The following is a 19141-nucleotide window of genomic DNA, read 5'->3' as shown; positions in this document are numbered from 1 at the left end:
TTGAAGTTTGTGTATAACAAATGTGTGTATCATTGACACACACTGAGTGTATCACTAGTTAATGTGACTGTTGTAGGTGTGTGTTATCGCTTTGTTTGATCAGAGGTAGTGTATGTGTGTAAATCTCATGCATAATATAACATTTAATCCGAGAGGGTGAAGTCTTATTAATATATGATTATTTTTTTAATTTGCAATATTTTGTGTGTGTATGTATGTGTATATATTTCAATTTATTTATCAATATATATCAATTCAAAAAATATACATATATATGCATGCATATACATGCATATACAATTCATAGTTTACGTGAAGATTGTTTTAAAATCACTTAAATTTAAAGTTGTTTTATATTTTAGAGCCTAAAAATAAGAAATAATAGCTTTCACTTATACTGTAATGTTGAAAAGCTATAATTAATAGGTAAAAGAATCTGGAAAATGTATTAATAGAGACACCAAAGACCATAAAAACATTGTAAATATGTTTGGTCATTGTAGTAGTAACTGGCTGTTTTTGCAAGTTAACAGTTACTATCTGACAGCAAGTGAAGGTAACTGAAGAATTTTCTATATTTTTATATATAAATTGCAATGTAATAATAGTAAAAATTATACATTTATTATTTGCATTATATTTTAGTTTTAATAGGTCATATTATGATTACATAAGTTTTATGTAATTTTTTTAAAATTAAATATTTAGTAAATATTTTTAACAGGCACCATGTGTCCAGCAGATGAAATTTGTAGTAGTAATAATAATAATAATAATAATAATAATAATAATAATTTTATATATAAAATGTTACCCTGGACCTTAAAACCAGTCCTATGTAGCACGGTTATATTTGTAGCAATAGCCGAAAATACATTGTATGGGTCAAAATTTACTTTCTTTTATGCCAAAAATCATTAGTATATTAAGTAAAGATCATGTTTCATGACAAGATTTTACAAAATTCCCACCATAAATATATCAAAACGTAATTTTTGTTTAGTAATATGCGTTGCTGAGAATTTGGACAAATTTAAAGGCGATTTTCTCAATATTTAGATTTTTTTTTTTTTTTTTTTTTTTTTTTTTTTTTTTTTTTTTAGTTGTATCTCAGCCAAATATAGTTCTATCCTAACAAACTATGGATCAATGGAAAGCCTGTTTATTGATGTTTTCAAAAATCTTATGACTTAAAACCTTATGACTAATTTGTGGTGCAGGGTCTCATAAAACACTTATAATACTATTCTATTATTTAATTTTGACCGAGTCGAAAATGGTTCAACTTTCAAAGTTATTCTTCAAAGAAAGTTTATAATTCCGACATTCCATTCCATCACGTTCACTTTGGTCGTCACGGTGACCTGCCATATGGTTGTCAGGGTGACCCACAGAGTCGGTCATGCTCTCGCTCTTATGCATGCTGGGATGCCGTTCCACAGAGACGTGTGTGTCTTCTACCAGTGGAGCACAACATACATGCCCATTGCCCACCTCCCCCCTTCCCTCCCTACCCCTTGCTCTCTCTATCTCTCTGTGTGTTTTTCTGTCACTCTTTACTATAACTGAGTGTAGAGGAAAGAGGAATGTGAATTTGGACAGGAGAATTTGTTTTGTTCTCTCTTTGCTTTTCTCCATTATCTGTTGGTTTATGACTCCATGGCTACACAGAGTGTCAAACTCAGAGGTAGGCGGCTAGTAAACTCTTTTACTCTCCATACAGGTACCTGTTGTGTTATTGAGCAGGTTAGTGTATAAGTCAGACATTAGTTTGTGGTCTTGTAAGATTGTTTTACTGTATGTGTTTTCAGAAGCGTAGCATTTGGTCCATTCTAGATTTTACTGCTAGAAGTCAAATACAGTAAACCCCAGTTAAAGCATGTTTTCCACATAGTTTAAGTAAATGAATACAAAGAGTAAAATCGATTTTATTTGAACTTTCATTTATATATGTGACCCTGGGCCACAAAACCAGTCATATTTTTTACATTTTATACATAAATAAGCTTGCCATTGATGTATGGTTTGTTAGGATAGGACAATATTTGGCCGAGATACAACTATTTGAAAATCTGGAATCTGAGGGTGCAGAAACAAAAAAAATATTGAAAAAACTGCCTTTACAGTTGTCAGAATGAAGTTCTTAGCAATGCATATTACTAATCAAAAATTAAGTTTTAAAATACAGTATATAAGGTAGGAAATTTACAAAATATTGAAACATGGTTTTTAGCTGCTTTATGGAACAATTTAGACAAAAAAGGTCCTTCTATGGCATCGTGAAGCACCTTTATTTTTAAGAGTGTATGCTTTATGCATACGCCCATGAGTCTCGTGAAAACCAACGTTTGTTTACAGAAGCAAAGGAAGCAAAGTTTCCTTACTTTAACAAAAGAAAACCAGTTTTTGGTTCCTGGCTTATATTGAAATCCTCTGAAGTTTCTTTACAAATGCTTAGCTTGCATGCTCAACCCGGAGCAGCTTCCATTTACGACTTTTAGCGCTAACTAGAGAAAAGTGATTATTATATTTAAAATATGGATAGTTTTCTTACAAAAACACATCGATTCACTACAGGAGGCCTTTATTCACCCCCTGGAACCATGTGAGACACTTTTTATTATAAATGAAAGCACTTTATTGGACTTGTTTTGACCTGTTAAAGAGAAACACCCGTCCATTACCATTATAAAGCTTGATGGAGCCAAACCAATTTTTAATACAACTCTAATTGCATTGGTCTAAAAGAGAGAAGTCAAATACACCAAGGATGCCTTGAGGATGAGTAAATCATGGGCTAATTTTCATTTTTGGGTCAACTAATGCTTTAAATGTGGGCGGGTCATATGTTAATGAGCTTAAAGTTGTAAAGTCATAAGCGTGATGATTTTTGAAAAAAATTTGCAGTTTAGTTTTAGTGAATCTTTACAGTGCACCGAAACTGAAGTTGTGAAGGTTAATGTATGTCAACATGACGCGTCAAACTTTGACTTTAGAACTATAAGAGTCCTAATTTTATTATTATTATTGTTATTATTATTATTAGGATGTCTGTTTTTGAATTCCTGTCTATAAACAGGAACTTTTCCTGCCTCAACCTTCATGCAGACAAGCTCAGGCAGGAGTTCACACTGGAGGAGGAACCGCTGCCCCAATTATGGGAGTTTTATGCATTATGGAATGTCCCATGTCTAAAAATGTCTCATATAAGCAGATCCTGCACAGATTGGATCAAAATGCACACAAACAAGCACATGTTTAGCTAGTTATCAAAATGAACACACACGGCAAATTGGAATGGAAACTGGAATTTTTAAAAAAGTATAAAATACTATGGTCTCTATATATGGTTTAGGTCTATGGGAATTGTTTGCTTGCTTTTTTGCCATTAAACTGAGCCCTGCTCTAATCATAGAGACTATTTGTCTCATGCTGACAGTTATGTGATGGTTTTCGGTGAACTTTGGCCTCAGTCTTTCTCTGGTTTGCTAAAGGATATTGAGTGTGTTGTAATCCAGTTGTGCTCCATGCAGCATAGCAGAAATGCCTTCAGTCAAGCAGCGAGGGGCAGCGGAGCTTGATGGACACTTATATAAAAACACACACACACACACACACACACACACACACACACACACACACACACACACACACACACACACACACACACACACAGGACTATCCATAGATGTAATAGTTTTTATACCGTAAAAACTGTATTTTCTATCCCCTTACCCTAAACCTACACCTAGCTGTTGGACTCTGTGTAATTTATAAGCTTGTTTCCTCATGGAGACCAACAAATGTCTTCAAGGTCAAAACTTACTGCTATGGCTATGCTTGTGTTTGGCTTTTGTAATGTAGAGTATACTAGTACAGACACACACACACACACACACACACACACACACACACACACACACACACACACACACACACACACACACAGTGTTTGTAAAGAGCAGGGCTGAGAGTCATTCAAGGAATGTCAGGGTTTTGATAAAAGGCAAGTGTTTGCTTGTGAGTGTGATAAGAGTTTGAGAGCAGGATGTGTGTGTTCATCATTGCATGTTTTTGATCATAGTTATATCCTATGTTTAATAGGTTTGGCAGGAGATTCTTAGAACATGTTCGAGTAACAATCAGAATCAAAAGGTAGATGTATTAGGGGTTTAATAATACATCCTAGAGGTCGACCGATATATCATTCGGCCGATATATCGGGACAATATTTGCCATTTTTTATATATATCGGCATCGGCCGATATCCGTGTTTAGTAGCGCCGATTTAAAGTCAGGCACGTCTGCGGGCAGCCCTGTGTTATTGGTGTGAAGGACCACAAGCCAAAACTTTTGTAAGATTCAATAACAGTTCTAAGAGATAAAGTAAAGGCTTAAATTCTAATATTTCAAAGTCCCATGGCCATATATTTATTATATATTACTAGTAAACTATGAAGTGTTGCTTTCACTTAGTGAAAGAAAAAACGAATAGCGAACCATCAGGGACTGGCATATGCTATAGCTGGATAAAGGTTTGCCTACTTGCAGTTAAGTTTAAGGACTGTAGTCGAAAACTATCAGCAGCTTGCTAACATATTAGCCCCAGTGTTATGTTTTGTTGTATTTTTCCTGTATCCGAGTTGGAGAATTTCACTCTGTGCGTGGAGTGGAGAAGCTCACAGCGTTGTGATTTAGGGCTACGTTACTCCGCCTCGCTCGGAGACAGCGATGCACGGATGGTGGTTATATCCGCGGGTGCTGCGGATAATCCGCGGGTCGGGTAATAAAAAAAATGCATTGTAATTACTTGTGGGTGGATCGCAGGTGGATGAGATAAATCAATAATGATGTAAACATTAACTACTAAAAATCGGCCAAAAAATCGGCAGCACCTATCGGCCATCGGCTGACCCTGACCTCTAAACATCGGCATCGGTTATAGAAAAACCCATATCGGTCGATCTCTAATACACACGTCATGATTCAGTTTATTTAATTTATCTCATAATATGATATTCTTAGAATGGTGCAAACAAAACTAGAAGGGTAGTTGTTTTTTTTTACTTCTATAACAAAAAGCTCTGTGCATTAAAATGCTAAATTTTGGGGTGGACTTTAAAAAAAAAAATCTGTGATAAAAAGCTGAATTTTCATCATCGTTACTTCAGTCTTGTGTCATGTGGTCCTTTAGAAAACATTACTATATGCTGATTTATTTTCAGTGCTGGAAACAGTTATGCTGCTTAATATTTTTTGGAACCTGTAAATCTTTTTCAGGATTCTTTAATGGATAAAAAGTTCAAAAGAACAGCATTTATTCAAAATAAAGTTTTAACTATCACTTTTGATCAATTTAACAGATCTTTGCTGAATAAAAGTATTAATTTCTTTCAAAAAAAGAAAGAAAAAAAAATCTACATTTGTGGCACTGCGGCACTGCTCAGGTGTTATGAGAGCCCATAGATTTTCAATGGGGTTAAGGTCAGGCGAGTTTGCTGGCCAATTAAGAACAGAGATACCATGGTCCTTAAACCAGGTACTACTGGTAGCTTTGGCACTGTGTTCAGATGCCAAAATAAAATCTGCATCTCCATAAAGTTGGTCAGCAGCAGGAAGCATGAAGTGCTCTAAAGCGTCCTGGTATACAGCTGCGTTGACCTTGAACGTCAGAAAACACAGTGGACCAACACCAGCAGATCACATGGCACCCCAAACCATCACTGACTGTGGAAACTTTACACTGGACCTCAAGCAACATAGATTCTGTGCCTCTCTTCCTCCAGACTCTGAGACCCTGATTTCCAAAGGAAATGCAAAATTTACTTTCGTCAGAGAACATAACTTTGGACCACTCAGCAGCAGTCCAGTCCTTTTTGTCTTTAGCCCAGGCGAGACGCTTCTGACGCTGTCTGTTGTTCAAGAGTGGCTTGACACAAGGAATGCGACAGCTGAAACCCATGTCTTGCATACGTCTGTGTGTAGTGGTTCTTGAAGCACTGACTCCAGCTGCAGTCCACTCTTTGTGAATCTCCCCCACATTTTTGAATGGGTTTTGTTTGACAATTCTCTCTAGGGTGCGGTTATCCCTATTGCTTGAACACTTTTTCTACCACATCTTTTCCTTCCCTTCGCCTCTCTATTAATGTACTTGGACACAGAGCTCTGTGAACAGCCAGCCTCTTTTGCAATGACCTTTTGTGTTTTGCCCTCCTTGTGCAAGGTGTCAATGGTCGTCTTTTGGACAACTGTCAAATCAGCAGTCTTCCCCATGATTGTGTAGCCTACAGAACTAGACTGAGAGACCATTTAAAGGCCTTTGCAGGTGTTTTGAGTTAATTAGCTGATTAGAGTGTGTCAGGTGTCTTCAATATTGAACCTTTTCACAATATTCTAATTTTCTGAGATACTGATTTGGGGTTTTCATTAGTTGTCAGTTATAATCATCAAAATTAAAAGAAATAAACACTTGAAATATATCGGTCTGTGTGGAATGAATGTATACATTATACAAGTTTCACTTCTTGAATGGAATTAGTCAAAATAAATCAACTTTTTTTGGATATTCTAATTATATGACCAGCACCTGTATATTGATTTCTATTTTAAATAAATGCTGTTCTTTATTTATTTTTTTACAAACATTCCTTATTTTTAATTTTTTTTTAAGCAGCACAACTGTTTCCATTGCTGATAATAAATCAGTATATTAGAATGATTTCTGAAAGATCATATCACACTGAAGACTGTAGTAATGATGCTGAAAATTCAGCTTTGCGTCACAGGAATGAATAGTGTTTTAAAGTGTATCAAAATAGAAAACCACTATTGTAAATTGCAATAATATTTCATAATTGTCACATTGTGTATTTTTGATTCAAGAAGAATTTAAAAAATTATAAAATCTTACTGATCCCAAGCTTTTGAACAGCAGTGTATGTGCTTATGAATGGTCATGAAAATGTTGCAAATGGTCCTAAGAGTTTTAATAAGGTTCAAATATATATTTGTAAAGATGACCGATGACATCTTCATTGTTGATAGCGATGATGATAAATTCCTTCCTGTGTGTGATAGATGTGTTTCTCACTGCTAGGGTGTGTTTGTATGTGAGTGTGTTTGGGTGTTGTGGTGTACAAACTCTCCTTAACACCATCTCTGTTTCCTGTTGCCTAGAGCGAATTCCTGGCTTCCTGTCCCTCACACACACATAATGTCTCTGAAAAGAGCAGGCGACCCATCAGGCTGGTGGTCTTAACCTTTGATCCCTGTAGGGTTCACATTGGTTACACAGTGATTTTTCTTATTAACAGCCTTTTGCATGTGTGTGTCTGTGTGTGTGGGAATTTTGTTCCTCTGTAACAGGATCTCACATATACTCTTTGTGGATTGAAGTAAAAAGTTTTCAAAAAAATTTGTCAAAATTAAATTAGTTTTTTGCTTAGAACAAGCTAAATAATCTGCCAATGGCGTAAGCAAAACAATCTTATTTCAAACAGAAAATAAGATTATTTTTCTTACCCCATTGGCATATTATTTTGCTTGTTTCAAGCAAAAATGCACTTAATTTTTGACTTAAATTTGACAATTTTTACTCGTCTAGAAAATCCTACTTGATTTAAGCATTTTTAGATATTTTGGCTAGAAACAAGACAAAAATCTAAGAAAAGCATTTTTTGCAGTGAGGGATCTATAGACAACACACATAATGCTGTAATGTTTTGAATTGATGCTTCTTTATGAGACTCCGCCTCCAGTGCTTTGATTGACAGTTACAAGAAAGCATCTTATTGGTCCCTTACTTGACCTACCCCTCAAGGTTTCTTGCAGTTTAGTAGATCCCTGTCAATTAGTAACTAGTAAAGCTTCCTAGTTAAGAGTAGACCCACAGGGAAATTGCAGAGTGGAAATCTTTAGGACAGTTTGGAGTGGATGTAATTAAGTGTTGTGGAGGGAAATACTAAAAGCATTATAAAATGATCCAAAATATTTAGTCAGTTCATAATCAGTTTACTCACCCTCATGTTGTTCCAAACCTGAATGAGTTTGTTTCTTTCTGTTGAACACACAAGAAAATTAAGCCCACTTTCAACTGAAGTCAAAGTAGCCCATAAACTTTGGTGCTGGGTACACTTACCCTAACACTGTTTTAAGGTGCCATTGTTACCCATGTTACATGTGCTTACTAATATAATAACAGTTAATTATTCATAATTGCATGCAAATAACCCTAAGCCAAACCCTTATCCTAACCCTAACCATAGTAAGTACAGGTAGTTAACTATTAGTACTCAGTACTTAAATGTATAATTACACTGTAATGAGGACTCCTTAAAATAATGTGTAACTGAATTTTTTTTTAAAGAATGCTGGTAGCCGTTGACTTACATAGTGTTTTTTTTCTCTATGGTCTATCTATACTATGTAAGTCAATGGCTACCAGCGTTCTTCAAAATATCATCTTTTGTGTTCAAAAGAAGAAAGAAACTCATTCAGGTTGGGAATCCGCTTCCAAATATTGACCTAATTCAATTGCATTTAGTAAATTAAGGGTTGGTACTCATATGATTACTGATGACTTGTCCTTGAATTTAATTGTACACACAAGTCATTTAATTCAGGCAAATTGTATTATTAGAGTTGTTGTGTGGCAGTTGCTCTTTTTTTAGTTTGTGGAAGTGAAAGTGTCTGCAGATCTCAGCAGTGTTTGTGCTGTGTGCTCATTTACACATGAATGTCTGCTGTATTGCCACGTGCCATAAAACCCTTTCTTACACTTTTCTCTCTCTCCTGTTGTTTATTTTTCAGATGAACATGATGCCGTACAGAAAAAAACCTTCACAAAGTGGATCAACGCACAGTTCTCCAAGGTAACTGCCCTGACAGAGCTCATGCTGAACTCCTGAACTTCTGCTTCTATGGCTGATCTCAGAGTGGCGTCTCGTGAAGAGCTGCTCACGTTCTGCCAGAGATCTGAAACTGTTGATTTCTTCCCTTAAGCAGTAATGCACTCAAGGTTCCTCTACAGCAGGGGTCGGCAACCTTTTTTCACCAAAGAGCCATTATTTAAAGGTGCCATAGAATGGAAAACTGTATTTACCTTGGCATAGTTTAATAATAACAGTTCAGTCCATGGACGTGACATACCATGAGTCTCAAACACCACCATTTCCTCCTTCTTATTTAATTCTGGTGTTTGCAAAAGACCACTGAAACATAGATCAGTTCCAACATAACACCAACTATTACGCAATAGTCCCGATCGTTAATAGTTACGCCCCCAACATTTGCATCGCCCAATCATCAGTAACGTCAGACCATCAGTAAAATAAGGCGAGCCACTGAAGGGACACAGTTAGCTTAATGCTAGCGGTAGCCTGTTACATTGCAGTACATAAGATTTCACTTACCACATAAAAAGAGAGATGACTGCGTTGATGATGGCCAATGATTTACAGATCCTGAGCATCACTAACAAGCATCTAAACTTGTGTGGTAAGTACTTGTGTCGCTGCATTATAACGTTACACAGAGCACATACGATCACAATAGTGAGAGAAAAATGTTGCGGATTCAAAACGGCAGATTCAACAAACCGCATATTAAAAGCGGCTAGAGCTCCGTAATTAAATATATATTTTCTATGTGCTAGCTATTGAGATCAACAGCTCTGTGAAACAGCCAATCAGAGCAGAGCTCACATTAATATTAACGAGCCTTCCAAATAAGGCAATAACAGACCATTTCATTCTAGAGACAAATCCTAGGGTTGTAAATGGACTTGCAAAACTGTTTCTGCCCTTTCCTATGCCATATACCTTCTATGTAGATGTCAGAGAACAATTTAAAATATTGTATAAATGCATTCTATGGCACCTTTAAATTTTTTTCAAAAGATCCATTGGAAAAATTTGCCCATGTACAACTAAAAAATAAACTTTTTTTTTCACAAAAATACAATTTAAAATAAGCTGATATTTTACTATAACAATAGCATTTACTTATTTCGGCTTTCGCCCACGGGGTACTTCGTTTACACCCCGTCACTTTATGTTTTCTCTCTGATTGGATATCTATCCGATCGTGAAAAGACCAGGTGTAAATGTCCTCTAAAACGCTTTCGAGACTGATTTAAATCCGATCGCTCAAACCACTTCTGGAGGTGGTCTGGGCCACATTCCAGACCAAACTGCATCTGGTTGTTGAAACCACAGATGCAAATTTTACTCCTGCCAAGATTTTGAAATATCAAACATGTGAGAGCATTTTATAGGCTATATTGTATGTTATAGTCAGATACAAATGAAACTGAAAGTAAGTCACAGATGCTCAACACACATCTTCATTAAAAATGGTGAGACGAACTTAACTTTGCAGTGAGGATGCCACGCTCTCCTCTTGCGGTCTTTCACCTTGAAATTAGCTGATAATTAATAAAATGCACCGCTTATCTGTTGCTTTCCTTGATGTGATCTCCTTTCAATTTAAATATAATGCGGGAATTGAAGATCGGATTTAAATCAGTTTTGCGACAACAACTGATCTGAGCAAACCAGACAGAGCAGAGCACATAGTTTTCAATAAAGCAAATGTTTCTGTCCATTGTATGGGTTAAAATTGTAGATTTTTTCTTTTATGCCAAAAATCATTAGGATATTAAGTAAAGATCATGTTCCATGAAGATATTTTGTACATTTCCTATCGTAAATATATCAGAACTTATTTTTTTATTAGGAATATGCATTGCTAAGAACTTCAATTGGGCAACTGTAAAGGCAATTTTCTCAATATTTAGTTTTTTCTTTTTTTTTGCACCTTCAGATTCCAGATTTTCTCAGCCATATATTATCCTAACAAACCATACATCAATTTAAATCCTATTTATTCAGCTTTCAGGTGATGTATAAATCTCTATTACCGAAAATGTACCCTTATGACTGGTTTTGTGGTCCAGGGTCACACATTAATTGTTTTAAACGTGTGTTCATTAAGAATCATTTTTCAACAAATTATATTTGTATTAAACATACAGTACAGACCAAAAGTTTGGACACACCTTCTCATTCAGGTGTATCCAAACTTTTGGTCTGTACTGTAGATATGAATTCAACTGAAAAAACTTGTGAAAAATATCTTTCAGGTGGTCAAATAGCAAATAGGAAATAGTGGAGCTCTGCAGCCACCTACTGGTAAAAGTTTTTTTTTTTTTTACTTTTAAAACGGGATTTTCCAAAAGATGGGCAAAAATCTTACACTAAGCCATGTGGAATTATCCATGTTATCCCCATGAATTCAAGTTAGAAATGTGGGTCTTTTATAAAGTGAATTTTACATAAAAAAGCAGTTTTTGTATAAAAACCCATTTAAAAAAATATTTATTTATTAATTTATATATATTAAAATATATATATATATCACTAACCCACTGAAAACAGCACAAATGTAGGGTAAAAACTTTAATAAACAGAAAACCAGTACAGACCAAAAGTTTGAACACACATTTGAATGAGAAGGTGTGTTCAAACTTTTGACCCTGGATCACAAAACCAGCCATAAGGCTTATTTTTATAGATTTATCATCACCATTGTTGTGTGGTTTGTTAGGATAGGACGATATTTGGCTGAGATACAAGTACTTGAAAATCTGGAATCTGCCAAAGGAGTAAAAATCCCCTTTAAAGTTGTCCAAATGAAGTTCTTAGCAATGCATATTACTAATCAAAAAATAAGTTTTAATATATTTGCAGTAGGAAATTACAGAATATATTCATGGAACATGATCTTTACTTAATATCCTAATGATTTTTGACATAAAAGTAAAAATATTGCTAAAAAAAAAATGGTTTTGTGGTCCAGGGTCACATAGTAAATAACACAAAGATAAATTTTATAGTTTATTTTTGTGCGTCTTTATATTTGTGCTTGAAATGAAAATATAACATGAAATCATTATGCTGCTTTATATCATTAATTGCAAATGTCTTCATTTTTGTTCATTTAGTAAAACACATGTTTTGGATAAAAAAATAAATTGAGGAATATCGAAAAATATGATATGTATTGTATTTGCTGTAAAAGTTTTACTAAATGAAAAAAAAAATGATGACATTTGCAAATAATCATATAAAAAGGATTTAAGCATAAAATAAGTTTAAAAGTGTTAAATTGTTGTTTTTCCAAAAAAAAAAAAGGTAAACATTTTATCTTAAATTTAATTGTCATTTATGTTTTTGCTTTTACAAAAGAAAAAGAAAATCATTGTTTCCCTAATTTACAGAAGACAGTTCAAGACACCCACTAAGATGTCATTCAGAGTAACAATCTTGTCAGGCATATTTACATAAATCAATTTATGTGATGATTTACTTTCACCCCAAATACTAATTGGTTGTAATTCTACATTTTAAAAAATGTGCCACTATCCTAGGTTTTGCCCATTTGTTGGTAGAAATGTTTATACTCATTTAAAGCACAATACAATTTAATATTCTCCCTTTATTTCTTTATATATTTTAATATGTACAAGTCAGAATAAGCAAGTTGTTTGTATTTGTACATGAATATTGTGTTACACCGAATGACAATGTAACAACTTTTTAACCAAATTTTGACATTGTATTTTCCAAAAACTTATTTGAAACCTTAAAAGAAGATACTTCACTTACATTTAATGTGCTTTCTATGAACATCACTTTTGTAAATTGTATTTGACGTGGACATCTTAACATCTATATATCCAGTGTCACCAATGTTCTTTGTTTTAAGTAGTTTTTTGTTTGTTTTTTTATGAAGAACTTGACAATTGAGTTTTCTTAACATACTTTAATGTTATGTGTTACAGACTGGGAAGGTGCCCATCAAAGACATGTTCTCTGACCTGAGAGATGGCAGAAAACTCCTCGATCTCCTGGAGGGACTGACTGGAAACACACTGGTGCGTATGTTTGTGTGTGAAAGATCAGGGTGTGTTTATACTGCGTGTGTTTGATGGTTGGGAGGGTTTGAATAGCGGTCGAGTGTAATGTGTCTGAATGGTGTGTTTATATTTAGCCTCAACCAAACATTGATTCTGAGTTACACACACAGAGTTTGAGTGACAGAGGCTGTAGGCTTCATCATCTCTCTTCTTCATTACTCTTTATGACTCTTATTACAGTGTTTGGTTTTCACAGTATCCCCTCATGTGAGATGAAGTCCTTATGTAAAGTTCATGGTGTTATTTTGATAGAGTAAATGGTATCAGATGTCATACTGTGAAACTGAATGATTGCCATTTTCATGTCATGGTATTTACATAGTAATGGGTGATTCATCAAAGACTTACAGTGTCTTAATGATGATTTTGGCCATTAAGTTTCATAAAATGTCATTAGATTAGTTATATTTTAAAGAAAAAAAACTTTACTACTCTTGAAAAGTTTGGGGTTAGTGTGACTTTATTTTATTTTTAATTTTTTTTAAATGTTAGTATTTTATTTTATTATTTTTTATTTTATTTTATTTTATTTTGTTTTGTTTTATTTAGTGTTTTTCTTTTCTTTTAGTATTTTCTTTTATATGTTTTCTTTTATTTATTATTTTCTTTTCTTTTATATTGTTTCTTTTATTTATTTAATTTAATGTAATTTATTTTTTGTTTTGTTTTATTTTGTGTTGTGGTGTTTTGTTGTTTTTTTTTGTTTTTCTTTATTTTACTTTAGTATTTCATTTAACTTTATATTTTTTAATTTATTTTATTTATATTTGGTATATTATATTATTTTATTTAATTTATTATTTTGTTTTTTGTTTTATTTTGGGTTGTGTTTTGTTGTTTTTTGTTTTTCTTTTCTTTTAGTTTTTTCTTTTATATTTTTTGTTTTATTTATTAATTTATTTTTTATTTTATTTTATATTTTATTTTATTTATTTTGTTTATTTTTATTTTTTAATTTGTTTTATTTTTCATTTATTTTAATTAATTTACATATTTATTTTTGGAAAGAAAATAACACTTATTTAGCAATGATGTGTTACATTGATCAAAAGTGACAGGGAAGACATCTATTCATTAAAGAATATAGAAAAAGGCAAAACTGTTTTTAATTTTGATAATCAAAAATGTTTCTTGAGCAGCGGATCATCATATTAGAAAGATTTAGGATCATGCGACACTGAAGTCTAGAATAATGATACTGACAATTCAGCAATTATATTACATTTTACTATATATTAAAATAGAAAACAGCTATTTTAATTGTAATAATTTTTCACAATTTTACTGTTTTTACTTTTTTTTGGTCTCTAACTGCAGCCTTTGTAAGATTTCTTTAAAAAATGTTTAAAAAAATCATAGTAACCCCAAACTTTTGAGTGGTTGTGCATTTCCCAGCCCTGTTCTATTGTTTGTTAAAGAATATGGCTCTATCATGATGCATGCTCAAAAACCACCGTTTGTGTTGTACATTTGTAAACATGACTGTAGGGTGTAACACTCTTTATCTCTTTGTCTCTCAGACCAAAGAGCGAGGCTCTACTCGAGTTCACTCCCTCAACAATGTCAACCGCGTGCTGCAGGTCCTTCATCAGAACAGCGTGAGTCTTTCTTTCTACCTTCCCTCGTGTCCTTGCTGCTGGTTGACTCTCTGGGCTTCAGCTGCGGGAGAACATTATTTTTATTTCTTGCTTCCTATCGGCTGACAGACGCTGCCTAGGGAACCTACAGCAAGGGCAGTCTAATTAAAACGCTTTACAGTTCCTGCGTGTCATTTAGGGACATTAGTATATCGCTTTGACACCAAGGTCTCTACATTTTGACGTGTCCTCTATCTTTATGCTTTAATGGCCCGGAGTCTGACAGACCAAACAGAACCACAAACACAGATGGGATAGATGGCACAGCCTTAAAAAGGCGACTTTTAAGGGCCTCTGTATTCCACACCAGTTGAAATTCATACACATATTAAACTCGGGCCTAACAACTTTTGTGCTGACAGTCTGTGCTTTGCCCAACAGTAAGTCAGCTATTCAAGACATTAGGAATGCAAACTTACTATCGGGATGGTGATTGAGCTGATGGCTTGGGCCCATCATCGTTGCTTGCTGCTATATGAACTTTTGCTTCATAATGCTTTTAGAAATAATTTTCTGGATTGCTTTTACTTTAGACAGTCTTCTCATCCTCAAACTTGACTCTAACTTTGTTATTGTTAAGTGATGATCATGTTTGATCATGGGCTCATCAGCAGGTTTGCTACGTTTTCCCAACAAAACCCGCACAATTGCCACTGAAAACTAGCCCAATATAACGGACTTCTATGGTGCCCCCAAGTTTGAACTTCCAAAATGCAGTTTAAATACAGCTTCAAATGACTCTAAACAATCCCAGCCAAGGAAGAAGGGTCTAGTGAAACAATCTGTCAATTTCTAAAAAAAAAAATTATAAAAAAAAAAAAGTTATATACTTTTCAACCACAAACGCTTGTCTTGGTCTAGCTCTACTGAACTGTGTGCCTTCCTGTTCATGACAGTTAGGGTATGTCGAAAAACTCCCATCTCATTTTCTCCCTCAACTTCAAAATCGTCCTACATCGCTGTTTTGCTTTTTTTGTAAAGGGCGTTTGACCTTCTTTCGATGTTTACTTTGTAAACACTGGGTTGGTATGTCTGCAGCGATGTAGGATGATTTTACAGTTGGGGAAGAAAACCAGATGGGAGTTTTTCGACATTCCCTAACTGCCTTGAATACACACAGTTCAGCAGAGCTCGAACAAGACAAGCATTTGTGGTTAAAAAGTATATACAGTATGCCACAAATGTGAGTACACCTCTCACATTTCAGCAACCATTTTAGTATCTTCTCAAGGGACAATACTATAGAAAAGATACTTGGAGATATTTTAGAGTAGTCAATGTGCTGCTTGTATAGCCGTATAGATTTACTGTCCTCTGAAAATTACTCAACACAGCCATTATTGTCAAAATAGCTGGCAACAAAAGTGAGTACATCCTAAGTGAACTTGCACAAACTTGTCAATATGTCAATAATCATCCTGGGCATGAAATAGACCAGAGCTACACAGGTTGTTGCTGGGATCCTCTTTTACTCCTCATGGAGCTGCTGGACCTTAGACACATGGTGCTTCTCCACCTTACGTTTGAGGATGGCCCACAGGTGCTTAATAGGGTTTAGGTCTGGAGACATACTTGGCCACCCCTTCACCTTCACCCTCAGCTTCCTCAGCAAGGCAGTTGTCATCTTGGTGGTGTGTTTGGGATCATTATCATGTTGGAAAACTGCCGTTCGGCCTAGTTTCTGGTTGTCTTCAGCAAACCGTTTGCAGGCTATCTTGTGAGCCAGCTTCAGATGAGGCTTCCTTCTGGGATAACGCCAATGCGAACCGACTTGTTGCAGTGTGCGGTGTATGGTCTGAGCAGCGACAAGCTGACCTTCTACTTCTGCAACCTTCAAAGCAATGCTGGCAGCACTCATGCATCTGTTTTTTTGAAGCCAGGTTCTGCACCTGATGCACAGAACGAGTGCTTAACTTCAGTGATCGACCCTTGCAAGGCCTGTTCCGAATGGAACTCATCTTGGAAAACCTGTGTATGACCCTGAACACTGTAGTGTAACTTGGTTTCAGGGTGTTACTGAACCTCTAATAGACTTGGCCATCTTTGTGGAGAGCAACAATTCTAATTCTCAAATCCTCAGTAGAGCTGCACGATTCTGAATAAAATGAGATTCACAATTTTTTTTTTGCTTACAATAAAGATTATCTCATGATTCTGGATAACTTTTTTTATTTTAAAGATTTACCCCTGAACATTAGTTATCAAACAGCAGTAAAATAGCAGTAAAATAATACATAATAAACTTAGCTTTAAATTTAAAGAAATATGGTGAAAAGTAATGTAATAATGTAAAGAAAAAAATCACCATTAAAAAATAAACATACAATGGTATTATGTCAGAGTAAAGCAATTTAAAGATTCTTAGCTAGAAACACTAACCTAGCAACATTTTATGGCTGTCACCGTCCACTCTGTGGGATGCCCAAGATTACTTCGCCAATTTACAAAAAATTCTAATCTAATCACGACAAACTATATATCGTTGGAAAGGTCTAAGGCTCCTAAATAGATATTTGACATTTTTTTTGTGTGTGTTACAAATTATGTATGAAAAATAATTAATGACAAGTGTGTCATAGATTAATTTATGACAAGAGTACACCTCAAAAATCTACTTCATAACAGGAGTTCTGACCTTTTTCACAGACTTCCTCATTGAAATTTCAAAATTCATCCTTTGAAAGCTATTTTAAAATCAGACATTGCATCAACATGAAAATTGTACATCAGAATCATTACAAAATGTTTTTGTTCATGAATTATAAAAATGTAAGTTTCAATTCTACATTTTCACATCTCTGTTCAAAATTGGGAGTAACAGTTAAGGGGTTAATGGATATACAGCATATGGTTCCATTGCTCTGCTGGTCCATAAATCTGGCACGATCAAAGTACGCTACTACTCTTTCAATATTCAAAGTGCAAATAGAGACCGAATTTTTAAAGCATGATACAGAGCTATCTAAAAACTACAGAACTTATAGCACACATACTAATAACAGCCTAGATATGTTATGTAGCCTAATTCGCGCGCATTGGGGAGTCGCTCTCTAAACGCGGGGTATTAAAATTGCTTTTGAATGCGCGTGCGCGTTTTAATTTTGGTTTCGTTTTAACAGTCGCGCGAAACTCTCGGTGGCGCTGAGCGTGCATTCTACAATACAAGAGATTACTTTAACAAAACCATTTGAAAGTGGGTGGACACAGTAGGATTTTGAAAAGCCTATCCCCAGGGGAAATTACGTACGCCCCTGTGTGAGTGGAACTCTGCCGCTATCAGTTGATGTGAATGTATGCCGCGTTGTACAGGACATTGAGACAGAGCACGAAATATAGTATATTTCTTCAAAAGCAGATTGTAAAGACCTTTTAATTGTCCAACATCAAAAATCGTCATATCACACACCCCTAATTGCAATTTTGTTCAGATCCAGAACAGAGTTTGGTTGATAGAAAAAAAAAAAAAAAAGCCGGTTCCTAGTCCAGCGGAGCGCAGTGTCAGAGACAGGGAGCGATTGGCAGTGCGGTAAAGCCAGCCGCGGTTTGGTAAAAACACAGTCAAGCCAGCCGCGATTTATTTTAGAATGCGCGCATATTACAGTGATTACGGTAGTTTCAGGAACAACACAGAGAGAACGCGCTTGCAGAGCGCTTTTCATTTAGACGCCCAGGACTGAGAGATAATACTACAAAATGCCCGTGAATTTCTGCTTTAATATCCATGTTATTTATTGGTGTCTTCGACGGTTGTCTGTTCTAAGAAATGGGACATTATTAGACGTTAGAGGGGTAGAAAAACAACAACAATCAGTTCCTATTCGGAACGTCCCATACTATATGCACACCACATATGAAACTATTTTACTGTAGCAGTTTTGAGATATGGGACATTATTACACTTTAAAGGGGTATAAAGACCCCATTTCTAATAAGTAGAAAAACAACAACGATCAGTTCCTATTCAGGACGTCCCATACTATATGCACACCTCATATCAAACCATTTTACTGTAGCATTTTTGAGATATGGGACTTTATTACACTTTAGAGGGGTATAAAGACTCCATTTCTAATAAGTAGAAAAAAAAAAAACTATGATCAGTTCTTATTCAGGACGTCCCATACTATATGCACACCTCATATCAAACCATTTTACTGTAGCATTTTTGAGATATGGGACATTATTACACTTTAAAGGGGTATAAAAGACTACATTTCTAATAAGTAGAAAAAAACAATGATCTGTTCCTATTCAGGACGTCCCATACTATATGCACACCTCATATCAAACCATTTTACTGTAGCATTTTTGAGATATGGGACTTTATTACACTTTAGAGGGGTATAAAGACTCCATTTGTAATAAGTAGAAAAAAAAAAAAACTATGATCAGTTCTTATTCAGGACGTCCCATACTATATGCACACCTCATATCAAACCATTTTACTGTAGCATTTTTGAGATATGGGACATTATTACACTTTAGAGGGGTATAAGGCATGTTCAATTTCTATAATTAGTAGAAAAAA

The 19141-nt window shown here is 34.9% G+C and overlaps 1 protein-coding gene across 1 annotated transcript in view; it reads left to right on the top strand.

Moving 5' to 3' along the window:
- utrn (utrophin) overlaps positions 1-19141 on the top strand; it is a 341497-nt gene that overhangs the window by 43060 nt on the left and 279296 nt on the right. The window contains 3 exon segments of the mRNA XM_073822647.1: positions 8809-8870; positions 12842-12934; positions 14497-14574. Coding sequence (XP_073678748.1) covers positions 8809-8870; positions 12842-12934; positions 14497-14574 — 233 coding nt within the window.

This window comes from Garra rufa, chromosome 18 (genome assembly GCF_049309525.1).
Source record: "Garra rufa chromosome 18, GarRuf1.0, whole genome shotgun sequence".
Classification (NCBI taxonomy): Eukaryota; Metazoa; Chordata; class Actinopteri; order Cypriniformes; family Cyprinidae; genus Garra; species Garra rufa.
This window is presented reverse-complemented; position numbering and strand designations above follow the sequence as displayed.